A 13,340-nucleotide genomic window follows, 5' to 3' on the forward strand; every position below is an offset into this window, starting at 1 on the left:
CAGAACACCAGGCCTAAATGACTTTGATGACTTCCTTCTGACTGCCTTGAAGAAGCAGTTAGATCCTCTGTCACACTGTCCCAGAGCCTAGAGAAGTACAGAAGTCTTCCCAGTATGTTCTTTGAAATCAGCACACCCTGACAGTAAGATGAGCCAAGGACAGTACCCGAACCAGACAGGTTAGCACACGAGGCTTGTGCTAAAACTTCACAGCCAAATCCAGTTGTCTACTAAAAGAATGCCCTGCCTCATGACCAAACACAAAGTGCATATTGGATGAAATAGAATGGTCAATAGAACATGATGGTAATGCTAGGTAACAATTATTAAGTAATTACTGTTGTTCATCTCTGTTCTGAATACTTCATGGATTCTTTTACGCCTCACATCAGCTCCGAGGGAAAGGGATTTGACCATATGAAACACCCATTTCTTTGAAAAGTTATCTCTATATTCTATTCTCTATTGTTTTTATTGTGAGTCAGCAATAGAAAGAAATTTTATAACTTAGAATAAGGGCCTCTGCCCCCAGAAAACGGCCATTGGTCCTCATTAGATGGCATAATTAGAAGCTGAAGATTTTCAGACACAGGCTTCTGGCAGCACTGTCCTTGTTCCGGCTCCCCTCCAGCCTCCTTGTGGGTGCTACTCTCCTGGACCGGGTGGCTGAAGGACACGGCCTGCAAAGTGCTAAATTGGGTGCTTCTGTTACCAGCAGTGTCCTGTTGATTATACTAAGCACTTTTGACATCTTGGCTTTGAGTCTCCTTTTAGTCAGATGGTAGCAACAATTGGAAAAAAGAAAGGGCTTAGGAAAAAGATGGAAGCCAGGGCATTTAGTTCAGAGAGAGGCATATTCCCACCTTTCCCTAGACTGCTCCGGAAAGTGATTGTAAAAACCAGGTCTGCCGGACCTTAGCAATGAGTTGTGTAGCTTGGCCATTGTAAGCTTAAGTAAATAACTCTGGAGTTTGAATTGTACTTGGAATCAGTAGAGGAAAAAGCTCAGAATTGCCAAATCTATCAGAATCTGACACTGATTGCCGGACCAGCACTGTGCACACATAAGTGCAAGGTCTTTTATTCCAGTTGCCTGTTTTATTTGCCGAGGGAGAGTAATTCCTAGGTCCTAGAGAAAATAAGACACGCTTCTTTTTATGTTGAGATGTGTTTACACCATACCTGTAGTGGGTTTTGGTGGCAGTGTTCTAAACTAAGATTTTCCCATGAGCGAGTTAGTGCTATGGAAGAAGTGGGCAGAAACCAAGGGGATTGAGATAAGGTTGAGGGTGCTCAGTGAATGGATGACACTGAGGCTAGCCAAAGAAGGCAGGGGTCTGGAACATCCAAGGCTTTTCCTTGAGGGATCAACTTCAGTTCTGGGGCTAGCTCCTCATGTGGGAGGACACCCATCATTCTCCTTCCTTACCCCCAGTACCATGCTGAGACCATCAAGAATGTGCGTGCAGCCACGGAAAGCTTTGCTTCTGACCCCATTCGTTACCGGCCAGTTGCTGTGGCCCTGGACACCAAAGGACCTGAGATCCGAACTGGGCTCATCAAGGGCGTAAGTATCACCGGGAGTGGGGACAGGGAAGGTACAGGGGGCGGTGGGCTCTGGAGGGCCATGTCTGTGCCCTGCTCGGAGGCCATGTTCCTTAGTTTAGATCTAGAAAGGAGAGTTCTATTCATCACTGTAAACGATGTTGATTTGATGTACTTTGCTAAGAAATGATACCAGAGAGGAAGCTTTTTTTTTTTTTTTTTCAACGTTTATTTATTTTGGGGACAGAGAGAGACAGAGCATGAACGGGGGAGGGGCAGAGAGAGGGAGACACAGAATCGGAAACAGGCTCCAGGCTCTGAGCCATCAGCCCAGAGCCTGACGCGGGGCTTGAACTCACGGACCGTGAGATCGTGACCTGGCTGAAGTCGGACGCTTAACCGACTGCGCCACCCAGGTGCCCCGAGAGGAAGCTTTTTTACTCTAAAAACCTAGTTCCAAGCCTCTCTTCATCCCTTTTCCCCTGTCATTAAATAGTGTGACTAAAATGTTGTAGGTTTTTCCTGAATGACTTCTTTGAGATAAGTTTGAGAAGAAGATCATTTATTCCCAAAGCCAGACGCTTTATTGTGCTTCTGGCTGAGATTTGAGCATTTTTCCCAGGAGGAAAGAACTTTTCTTTTCCTGCCATGAGGGCTGGACTCATGGCAGTAAACTGTTTTGTCTGTAGAGTGGCACCGCAGAGGTGGAGCTGAAGAAAGGAGCTACTCTCAAGATCACCTTGGACAATGCCTACATGGAAAAATGTGATGAGAACGTCCTGTGGCTGGACTACAAGAACATTTGCAAGGTGGTGGAAGTGGGCAGCAAGGTCTACGTGGACGATGGGCTTATCTCTCTGTTGGTGAAGGAGAAAGGTACTGGAGTCAGCATCTCATTGTCTAAAACCATCTCCCATTCTTTAAATTTCCTTTAACACAAGGAACATGGGAAGTTTGTTTGGCTGACAGCAAGATTAAGTCTATTCTCAGGAATTCCTCTTTTTTTTTTCCTAAGTTATTTATTTTGTGAGAGAGAGCAAGTGGGGGAGGGGCAGACAGACAGAACCCAAGCAGGCTCCATGCTGTCAGAGCCCGATGCAGGGCTTGAACTCACAAACCATGAGATCATCACCACCTGAGCCAAAGTTGGACGCTTAATCGGCTGAGCCACCCAGGTTCCTCTATAATTCCTTATGTTGTTTTTTAAAACAGACTTCAACTTAATCGTGCTTTTAGGAGATACGAGAATTTTTTTTTAATCCATCCTCACTGTTAGAAAGCCTTTCTGCTTTCTCTCTTCCGTCAATATGATACGTGCAGGACTCTAGTATACTTGGGGATGATAGCTGATATTTAAGTGTCCGGCACTGGTCCTAAGTATTTTACACGATAATTTGTGTAAATTTTAAAACAGTCTTATGAGCATCAGATACTATTATCCCTATATAGCAGGTGAGGAAACTGAGGCACAGAGAGGTTAGTTGACTTGCCCAAGATTATACAATTAGTGAGGTGGTATTTGACTTCTGGACATAGGGCTCCAGTGCCCACAATGTACTGCTTTCAGTTCACTGTACTGGGGAGAGCCTGCTTCCTGTTGAGGATGTTGTGCCCTCATTGCTCTGCCCCTCCCCCCCACTCTGTTTTACATAGGTGCTGACTTCCTGGTGACAGAGGTGGAGAATGGTGGCTCCCTGGGGAGCAAGAAGGGTGTGAACCTTCCTGGGGCTGCTGTGGACTTGCCTGCTGTGTCAGAAAAGGACATTCAGGATCTGAAATTTGGGGTAGAGCAGGATGTAGATATGGTGTTTGCATCTTTCATCCGCAAGGCATCTGATGTCCATGAAGTTAGAAAGGTCCTGGGAGAAAAAGGAAAGAACATCAAGATAATCAGCAAAATCGAGAATCATGAGGGAGTTCGGAGGTAAGTGCCCCCCCCCCCCCCCGCACTTTCCAAAAAGGCTATATCCTGTGAATATCCAGTTCCCAAACCTGGTGACCAGCCTATCAGAATGCAGACTCCCTAGCTTAGGCCAGACCCATGGAGTCCCTCTTAAGCGGGGAGAATGAAAGGCATTGGTTATTTTTATTCATGCATGTATGTATACAGTGTCTACACCCAGCTTGGGGCTCAAACCCACAACCCTGAGACCAAGAGTCGCACGGCTCTTCGGACTGAGTCCGAAGGTGCCCCAAGGCATTGGTATTTAAAAAAAAAATACATATATATCTTCCCAGGTGATGGGCATGCTGGTGCTTCCCAGTGGTGATTGATACTCTTCCACAGGCCCAGGGAGTTGGGCCAGTGTTGGGAGTGGACAGGGTGACTGCTCACAGGTCAAGGGCCATTATGCTGTCCTCCTAATAAGGAGCACTACCTATGTTTGCCGGAATAAGGGGATATTGCCCCTCCACCCCCCCACCTACACCACCATTTTTTTACAACAGAAGGAAGATAGCAGGCCCTTAGGAAGGGGCCCTTTTTAGCCCCTCACTTGGGAGGCATGTGGAAGCTCGTGGTGTCCTTATCTTCGCTTAGAAAGCAGCTGGCCTGATGTTTGGGCTCTGGAATGTTACCAGCTTCCTGGAGGAAAGCATGTGCCTCTCCAGGTGTATTAGATGGTCCCAGCTCTGTTTCACCACCTCCCCAGTATTCCCTAGGTTGAGCCCAGTGGGTATGACCAGCTCCGTGACCTCTGTTCCTCTCCAGCTCCCTGCTAGGAACATAAGCCGGCACAGCTAAAACCCTAGACCTACTTGTGTGGATTAGGCATGTACTTGGGGAGGGTGGGTGGAGCGGCCCCGCCCACTGTTTGACCTTGCCATCCTTAACTTTGCATAGACGTCCTTTGTACTGGGATCCTGCCATCCTGATGAGCCATGGGTGCTCGCTGACCCTGGCCACAGACCAGGCAGAGCCACAGCTATTCTTGCCTTCAGCACGTTGGGAGGGGGCCACCTCAAGGAGCAGCCCTTCTGGCCAAGGACCTTTATGTCGTGAGCAGTCAGTTGGCCTCGGGTTCTCTTTCTGCCTTGGAAGTGCTAGCTAGAGTGGAGACGGTAGAGAGATGCCTTAAGAGGGGGCCTTGAGGTGCAGATGGAGAGGAAATGAGCCTACAGGGCTTTGGAGGAAACCTTGCTCTCCTCCCTGCCCCTTCAGTGAAGTTCTCATGCTAGTGCTGAAGAAGCCAGGGCAAGTGTTAGCCTACTTTGGGGGGCAGCTAAGGTAGCTGGAACACCCCGTCGCCTCTTTATACGCGTGATGAGGTCATAGAACCCAGGAGAACTTCCTGTGTGCAGTAATTAATGCAGTTGTGGCCTTGTTCCATGTAACCTCTCTCTCTTCCTAACCTCTCTGTCAGGTTTGATGAAATCCTGGAAGCCAGCGATGGGATCATGGTGGCTCGTGGTGATCTAGGCATTGAGATTCCTGCAGAGAAGGTCTTCCTTGCTCAGAAGATGATGATTGGGAGGTGCAACCGAGCTGGGAAGCCTGTCATCTGTGCGACGCAGGCATGTGCCTCTCCCTGCGCTCATACGCTTATACAGGGAGGCCACCTGGGCTCTCCCCAGGGCCTGCCCCATGTCTCTCACACACACACACACCCTTCCTTCCCCTCATGTGCAGACACGTATCCAGGGGGTTAGCTGGTAGACCTTCATCTCTGAAGGCTGCCGAGGCTGCATCTCACTCATGCCCTGTCCCCCTCCCAGATGCTGGAGAGCATGATCAAGAAGCCCCGTCCCACCAGGGCTGAGGGCAGTGATGTGGCCAATGCGGTCTTGGATGGAGCCGACTGTATCATGCTTTCTGGAGAGACCGCCAAAGGGGACTACCCCCTGGAGGCTGTTCGCATGCAGCACCTGGTGAGTTTTCAAGTCTCCCCATCTCCGCGGGCTCAGGCCGGGCCCAGGGTGGAGGCAAGCTCTGGTACAGAGTGACACCTTTTAGGCGTCTGGGCCCTCAGTCTTTGATGATCCTCTATAAGTCACAATAAGAGTGAGGAGGTGTGTGCTGGGGAGAGGGGTACGTTGGGTTTTTTCCTCCTCTGCCTTCCCTGCCCACACTCCCTCCTCTTTTCTCTGCTCTGGAGGCGTCCTCCATTAGAGCGCACTTCACTTCTGGCTTCAAGGCTGTGAGTCCATCCCTTGATTCAAGTACTAAGATTACTTGTAGTTTTCCTCTGGACAGCCCGAAGGACCCCTGAGTATCTCTGTCCCATTCTGGAAAAAGCCATAGGCTCCTGTTCTCAGCCGATCTGTTTGGGGTCCATTTGATTCCCCACCTGTTCCACATCAGGTGCCACCACCCCCTCCCCACCCCCGGGGCCCCGGGTGTGCTTGGGGGTGGTGACCGAGCTCTCCTTGCATGGCGCCTGCAGCCGGGCCTGCTTTGCTGAGCTGCTGCACGTGCCTCAGGCTAAAATGTGGGGTTTAGTGACTGGCAGCAGGTCCACAAATAGAGGCAGGAGGAGGGCTGGGCCTGCTGGGCCTGGATCGAGCATCCGGAGGAGTCCTGGACGCGGCTCTTCTTTGAGCTAGCTCTTCAAGGCTCTTGGCTCGGCTGTGACCCGCTGCTGGGCTGCTTCTCCGTTCCTCTGCCTTGTCTGGTCCAGCTCTAGACTTGCTCAAGAGTCTGCCCAGGCTTCAGTTACCAGGGCTCCTCAGGCCAGGGAGAACTGAGTGCTGTAGGTTCACTTTCTCAACAACAGCCCCACGTCAGTGCTCATGATGTGTGTGGAGCTCAGCGAACTTGCCTCTAATTCTGAAGTGGGTTTTTTTTTAACCTTCCTGTCAGCAAAGGATCCTCATGCCCTTTGTGTGACACACCCTCCCCTGCACCAAATTTAAGCAACACCCCCTCCAAAAAACCTTCCTTTCCGCCTTTCCTGTGTGTCTAGTTATTAGGTAGTACAGATTGATGGAGTCTTCATATCCTCTGTGTGATAGATGTCAGCCCAGCTGATAGATGAGGATTACATGATGATAAAGCCTCAGTTTGTATCCAGATCTGCTGTCTCCAGAGCCAGTGTTCTCCTGCATTACAGTGCTTTATCTAGCAGGAGATAAAGCCATGTCTCCATTAGGGGCCTGTATTGGCTAAGAATCAGGCTCTGGCCTCTGAATTCCAGTTCTGCTTTTCCATACCCCCAGTCTTCCCTGTGGACAGACAGACACCTTAGAGGGAACTGCAGGGCTTGGATGGCACTGCTCAGAAGATGAGTTATGGGGTCTGGGCTAGGTGGTGCAGACTTCTCCTTTCCATGTCCTCAGTTAACACTGGCTAATAGCTTCTTGCAGCTGCTCACTGCTTTCTCTTGTGTCTGAGGCAATGAATGACCCATGACTAAGGGCTAGGCAGTACCAGGTATGGTTCTGTTTCCTGTTCATGTCTCCTCGTCTTTGGGCTGCATGCACCCAATTCTCAGAGAAATAAAACCTGTAACCTAGTAAATCCTGCCACATGCCTGCTTATAGATACTGTCCAATTAATGAGATGTTATTACTGATTCTCCCCTCCCGCATCATTCTCTAAGATGCTTCTGGTTGCATTATAATCTTCTGAAGTTTAAATTTTCTAATTTTTGATGTTATCTGAGCAGGTGGTCTGTGAATAACTGAATGGCTTTCTCATGACTGTGGTAATCCTTACATGTTAATAATCAAATGTCATCTTAAACTTACCTGTGTGCTTCCACAGGCCATCTGTCTCTTCACATGGCTGTTCAGTGTGACCCTCACAAATCTGCCATTTCTCCACCTTTGTGCTTGGAACACGGTGAAGCTGTGTGGCTTTGGCTCTGTCTGACCCCAGCTTTCCCACGGTGTTCAGCGTGCAGGGCATTTGGAAAGGCTCGTAGCAGCAGCCCTGTGCCTGAAGCCAAGCAAATGCTCCGTGTGTGCATGGAAGCCCATGGAGGAGCCTTGTGGTAACCAGACAGCCATGTGAGGAGGGAGGGCCTGTTTCTTCCCATAAGCTGTGTCATGAGGCAGCATGGTCAAGTCCTCCCAGGGAGTGGCGTGGGCCCAGCCTGGGCATGTTTCTGTGCCGAGGTGCTAGAGCCTGCCGCCATGTTGTCTCTCTCTACCCCCACCCCCACTGAACAAATCCTTCCAGAATGGAAGAACCGATTTTTCCTCTCTTGGAGGGGAAGCAGCAGCAATTGGTGCTAGAAATTCTCCACCCATCCCTGAGCAGTTGGGCTTTCATCATGCTGCCTCTTTGCGTCTGCCTGAAGGACAGATTTAGCCAATTAACCTAAGGTTACCTTCCTCTGATTAATTCCCCATTCTGTCTTTCCATGTGTTGTCTCTCGTTTTTTTCCCTCCTCCTTCCCTCTTCCTTGCCTCTCCTCCCCCCCTAAACCTTACAGATAGCTCGTGAGGCTGAGGCAGCCATGTTCCACCGCAAGCTGTTTGAAGAACTTGTGCGAGGCTCAAGCCACTCCACAGACCTCATGGAAGCCATGGCCATGGGCAGCGTGGAGGCTTCTTATAAGTGTTTAGCAGCAGCTTTGATAGTTCTGACGGAGTCTGGCAGGTAGGGCCCCAAGGGCAGGTAACTCTGTAGGATAACCAGCCTCTCGCTCCAGCCGATCTGGAAGACCGCTAGGGCCCAGCCCTCTTCTCGTCTGCAGGAAGCCAGCCAGGGAGGTCAGGGCAGGGCAGGATCAAAGGGTCCTTTGGCTCAGTAGGCACAGTGGATGTCACAGGCACCTGGCGAAGGACTAGTTCCTGTGAGTCTTGATGTCGCTCGGCTCAGCATCTCTAGTAGTTGGGCTCCTCTTGGCCACGCATCCAGGGACACGTTCCTCACCAGCTGTCTGTGCGACTCTTCCTCACCCTCTCCCGTTGTGACACAGCTCTGACAAAGCTCTGTCCCCCTCTCGTCCCTCTGGACGGATGTTGCTCCCCTAGATTGCCCGTGAGGCAGAGGCTGCCATCTACCACTTGCAATTATTTGAGGAACTCCGCCGCCTGGCGCCCATTACCAGCGACCCCACCGAAGCCGCCGCCGTGGGCGCCGTGGAGGCCTCGTTCAAGTGCTGCAGTGGGGCCATAATCGTCCTCACCAAGTCTGGCAGGTAGGAGGTGGTGGCGGTGCCCTGGGGATGCCCTGCTCGGGGACACCTCTCTTGGGTGTCCTGAGAGCAGCGCATTGAACAGGGCTCAGATGGCACTGAGCCAAGGTAAGACCCCTCTGCCTGCCACCAGGGCCCAGAGGATTCCAGGCAGCCCTCCTAAGTGGCGTTGGATCATTTGGATCCAAAGCAAGTTTACCTCCTCCAGAGAAACCAGAGACTTAATCATAGAACTACAGATAGACCGACTACAAGTGGTTCTTTCATATCTAAAAGCTAATCTCTTAAAAAAGTAGATGGCCATTTTGTTCATTCCAATTACTGTGTACTCTTTAAACGGTCAGTTTGGAAAATTAGTGCTGTTCGCTGACATGCTGTTTGGTTGGTGCACCTGTCCCTGTCAGTCTTTGAGCCCCAAAGGCAAGTGGGTTCAGCACCAGGAAAGGTCACCATGATGTCTTGCTGGCTCTCTGGTGCCATGCAGCCATGCAGAGGCCTGTGTTTGGCCTTCGCCTTGGGATCTTTTCCTAGTCCGGGAGATTGAATTAGCCTGTGTCACTGCCCCAGTCTGGGAGTGTGCTCCCCATCCCTGATGGGGGGCCCTGGCTGATCCTAGGGCCACGAGGGTTTTTTGGAGGGGGGCGGGTAGAGGGGAGCAGATCAGGCGGTCCCCGTGCACTGAGGAGTGGCAGGTGGGGCTTTCTGTAGAAGCAGGACATGAGATCTGTGCAAACTCCCTCGGTAGAGGGCTTGGGATAAACAGCACCAACCATTAGGATTGACCTTTGTGAAAAGGTCCATCCTTTGCTATTTGGCTATTTTTAGCTCCAGTCTTCTGGGATTTCACCCTTACTAGTCCCGACTTCAGCACTTGCTCCTCTGAAAGCCTTGTATGGGGGCCAGGTCTTTAGCAGGGCATTCTCTGCTGTGACATGGCTTAAGTTTCCTGGACACCTGTTGAGTGTCCTTACAGTTTGCCCTCTGAGGCCCAGTGCCTCCTGCAAGCAGGCCCACCTCAACTCCTGAGAGACATCTGCAACCCAAGTGTACAGTGTCCATGTTCCAGGAAGCACCTGGCCCCGGGGCTCAGGGGGCCCCCCAACCCTCCATAGCCTTCACAGGCAGACCCACTGGCACTAACCTTCCCATCTCCTGGTCTTGCCTCCTGGGTAACACCCAGATTTCTAAGCCTGGCTTACATACTCAGGGTTGGCTCTAGAGCCCAGTTGCTGGGACCGTTTCAGGGACTTGGGGGCCATGTGGGCTGGGGAAAGGGCACAGAAGTAGGGAAGGCTTATGTTGCAGAGTCCCAGGGGGGATGGTGGGCTCTGCTCCTGTTCTTTGCAGATGTCAAGAGTCAGGTGCTATTCACATGCTGCTTGGCTTATAGCTGTTGTTGGCAGCGAGAGGGAATGGGTGCTGGTGAGGTTGGGCAGGGCTGTATCTGTGCCAGAATGGAAAAGTTCAGAGGAGGGGGTTCTGCCAGCTATGGGGCATGTCGGGTGATAGGGTGAGACTGACCATGCTGGGCTGGTATGACCCTGGGGCCCGAGGAAGGCAAGCGGGTAGCAAAGCTAGAGATGTCGTAGTAGAAGAAGCGTAGTACGTGCTGTGGAAGATACAGGATGAGGGTCTGCCCCGGCTTTGGGAGCAGATGCTAAAACGGTAGGGTCACAGGCTGGCAATAGTGAGTTGGATTAGAGGGTGAGCTGTTGCTGAAGGCTCTCCAGGGCTTCCTGGGAGGCTCCCGGAACACTGTTTAATGATCTCTCTTGCCCGTCCATCATCCTGTCTCAGGTCTGCTCACCAGGTGGCCAGATACCGCCCCCGCGCCCCCATCATTGCTGTGACTCGGAATCACCAGACTGCCCGCCAGGCCCACCTGTACCGCGGCATCTTCCCTGTGGTGTGTAAGGACCCAGTGCAGGAGGCCTGGGCTGAGGATGTGGACCTTCGGGTGAACTTGGCCATGAATGTTGGTGCGTGGCTGGGAGCAAGGGCTAGAGCTTGGAGGGGTGGGGAGGATGCTTGAGCGCTGGTGTCCCTGGGATCCTACAGAAAGGGGAACATGCTGACCTTAGGGTGTGCAAGAGCCCTAGCTGTCTTCTTGGGAATGTTCTCTGAACCCTCCCTCCATCCCATTCCCTCAAGTTCTGGGCTGAGCCCAGGAGGGAAGAGGAGCATTTTGAGTTTTGGGGCTCAGTTGCCCACTGCCTCTCACTGTCTTCCAGCGTGGGGCCCAAAGCAAAGGATCCTGGATAGTCAGGGTTGTCTGCTCTTTGGCATCTGCTTATTACTGAGGGCTAAAAAAAAATTAGAGCTCAAACACTGCTGGGTGTCATACACACAGATTATGTACTCATGACCTTTGTCCCTGATAAAAGTAAGATGTCAATGGATGAGCGGAAGCAACTAGCTCTGACTTTGGGGAAGGCTCTCCACCCTCTGGAGTATAAAATGAGTGATGTCCAAAGGTCCCTGCCAACTCTCTTTGATTGATAAGGAAATATCTGGGCCTCCCTCATGCATCCCCTTTGCCTGGGCTGTGATGCTTGCGCCACCTTGTGGTGTAAGGAAGTAATGATGAGCCAGCCCTGCTTGCTCCCTCTGGCTGCGGGGCAGTCAGCCAGGTGCACATCTGCCTGGCTTGGCTTTTACTCACCAACCTTTCTTCTCTTCCTTTAGGCAAGGCCCGAGGCTTCTTCAAGAAGGGAGATGTGGTCATTGTGCTGACCGGGTGGCGCCCTGGCTCCGGCTTCACCAATACCATGCGTGTAGTGCCTGTGCCATGACAGGCCCCAAGAGCCCCTTCTCCAGCCCTGTCCCATCCCCTTCCCCCAACCCATCCATTAGGCCAGCAATGCTTGTAGTGCTCACTTGGGGGTTGTAGTGTGGCACTGGTGGGCTGGGATGCTAGGGAAGAAGATTAATGCCTCTGAAACCTGACTCTTTTTTTTTAAGACCCTGTTCGGGTGAGGTAACCCAGAGCTGCGTTGCACATCATGTGACCCCACCCAAGCTAGGGATGAAGGGAGTTTGCAGGACTGGAAGCCCCAGAGCTTAACAGAGGGCAACCGCTGCTGCATCTCCTTTTTGTGTATTCCATTCAGTTCCTATAGAAAATGGATACCCAGACAACTCCCACCCCCGGCCTGGCATCGAGAGACCGCCAGCAAGAGTTGTGGCATAGGGCAGTGGTTCCAGTTTAAGGAGACTGGCCCGGGCCCTTCCTTGCTCCCCCATCCCCCTCAGGCTCCCCTTGTCGTGCATTGTGCACTTGTGTTCCTACACTCCACTCAGCTGTTGCAGGCAAACGCCCCCCACCCTCCATTTTCCCCACTACTGCAGCCACCTCCCAGCCTATTGCTACAGAGCCTACCTGTGTCAATAAACAACAGCTGAAGTACCAGTTTCCTCTCTTTTCTGATGGGGGGGGCAGTGGGTGGGGGGGGGTGTGTGTGTCTGGTGGGGAACCCTGTCCTCTGAGGGTGAAAATGGTAAGGGCCTTGCGCCCTGATGGTTGCTCCTGTGTGATGACCCAGGTCACCTGCCATCTTCTCTACGGGATGCAGAGATGCTGGGAAGGCAGTAGCTGTCGAGGATACAGGTTACCCCTTATCCTCAGGCACCCTGAGGAAGTGGTAGCTGGGTTTCTAAAAACTGCAGCTGGGGACATTTTATTGGCTTATTTGGACCAAAGAGGAGAGGGCAGCAACAAGGGCCCCTCCCTCCTGCTCTGGTGGGTAAACTGAGTGATGTGGCCATTGCCCTGCACCTCCCCTTATGTCTTGTGCAGCAGAGGCCTCTAATGTAAGGGTACTGTAGGAAGACACCAGCTACGGCTCCCAGTTTCCAGAATATTTACCTCTGGGTTCCCTTTGTCCCCTTCTGTTTGCCAATGTCTTACCCCCTTGACAAAGCACCGAGGGGTGGGGACGGGTTTGGAAATGGGACTGAATCTTACCCCTCCAGACCACTTCTAAGAACGAAGCCCTACCTAGTGGGAGGAGGGAAGGGTGCTGCAGGCCAGGTAAGATGGGATAGGGCTTTGGCCCCATTCCCAAGGCCCAGGTAACTGTCACATCGCCCCACTCTGTCTTGCTTCCCCACTTGATTTCTGGCCATCTTCAGTCCCTCCGTAGGACCCAACTCTGGGAAAAGCATGAAAGCTCCCTGACTGCCCGACTATGCGGTTCAAACAGTTCAAAATACCTCGTTCCCTACTCCTGTCCCTTAGCTGCTGTGGGGAGACGCTGAAACCTGCCCTGGAGCTCGGGAGGAGGTTGCTGCAGAGGGCACCGAGCTCCGAGACGGGTAGGGCTGAAGAGGAAGAGCCTGGAGGGGACCCAAGGCCTGCGCTCTGAGGAGCAGAAGGTGCAAACCGAGGCCTGGCCACCGAGACTTGGAGGTCGGGAAGTGGGAGCCTTAGAATCTGCGCAAAGCTCGCGGCGTTCAGGAGGGAGTAACGGCCAATGGGCAGGGCGGTCCCGCCCAACAGCCAATGGGCGGGCGGAGGCGGGCCCTCGGGGCGGAGGCAGGCAGGCAGGCGCCGGATCTGGCCGCACGGTCCCCGGCGCTCGCTGGAGGCGCCGCGATGACCGCTCTGAGCCGGGGTGAGGCCGCCGAGGCGGGCAGGTAAGGGGCTGCGGCCAGCGGGCTGGGCTCAGGGCTCCGCGGACCGCCGCGAGGGAACGCTTCCCCGCGGGGCGAAGC

At 52.6% G+C, this 13,340-nt stretch overlaps 2 protein-coding genes across 10 annotated transcripts in view; both read left to right on the top strand.

Annotated features, from left to right (window-relative positions):
- Positions 1-12,036, top strand: part of PKM (pyruvate kinase M1/2) — a 28,181-nt gene extending 16,145 nt beyond the window's left edge. For 2 of the 3 annotated variants that reach the window (XM_047861166.1, XM_047861165.1), the window contains 8 exons: positions 1,436-1,567; positions 2,235-2,421; positions 3,199-3,469; positions 4,908-5,058; positions 5,260-5,412; positions 8,464-8,630; positions 10,425-10,606; positions 11,313-12,036. In XM_047861166.1, coding sequence (XP_047717122.1) covers positions 1,436-1,567; positions 2,235-2,421; positions 3,199-3,469; positions 4,908-5,058; positions 5,260-5,412; positions 8,464-8,630; positions 10,425-10,606; positions 11,313-11,419 — 1,350 coding nt within the window. In that variant the 3' untranslated portion in view covers positions 11,420-12,036. Of the gene's footprint in view, positions 1-1,435; positions 1,568-2,234; positions 2,422-3,198; positions 3,470-4,907; positions 5,059-5,259; positions 5,413-7,919; positions 8,087-8,463; positions 8,631-10,424; positions 10,607-11,312 lie in introns of all 3 variants that reach the window. The other variant, XM_047861164.1, reaches the window with a different exon arrangement.
- Positions 12,037-13,128: 1,092 nt separating this feature from the next.
- GRAMD2A (GRAM domain containing 2A) overlaps positions 13,129-13,340 on the top strand; it is a 34,777-nt gene continuing 34,565 nt past the window's right edge. For 5 of the 7 annotated variants that reach the window (XR_007153231.1, XM_047863830.1, XM_047863838.1 and 2 more), the window contains exon 1: positions 13,149-13,262. Coding sequence is in view for 5 of the 7 variants with exons in the window: in XM_047863830.1 (XP_047719786.1) it covers positions 13,222-13,262 (41 nt within the window). In the remaining 2 variants the exon portion in view is untranslated. Of the gene's footprint in view, positions 13,263-13,340 lie in introns of all 7 variants that reach the window. The other 2 variants (XM_047863829.1, XM_047863832.1) reach the window with 2 other exon arrangements.

The sequence above is a fragment of the Prionailurus viverrinus genome, chromosome B3 (genome assembly GCF_022837055.1).
Source record: "Prionailurus viverrinus isolate Anna chromosome B3, UM_Priviv_1.0, whole genome shotgun sequence".
NCBI lineage: Eukaryota > Metazoa > Chordata > Mammalia > Carnivora > Felidae > Prionailurus > Prionailurus viverrinus.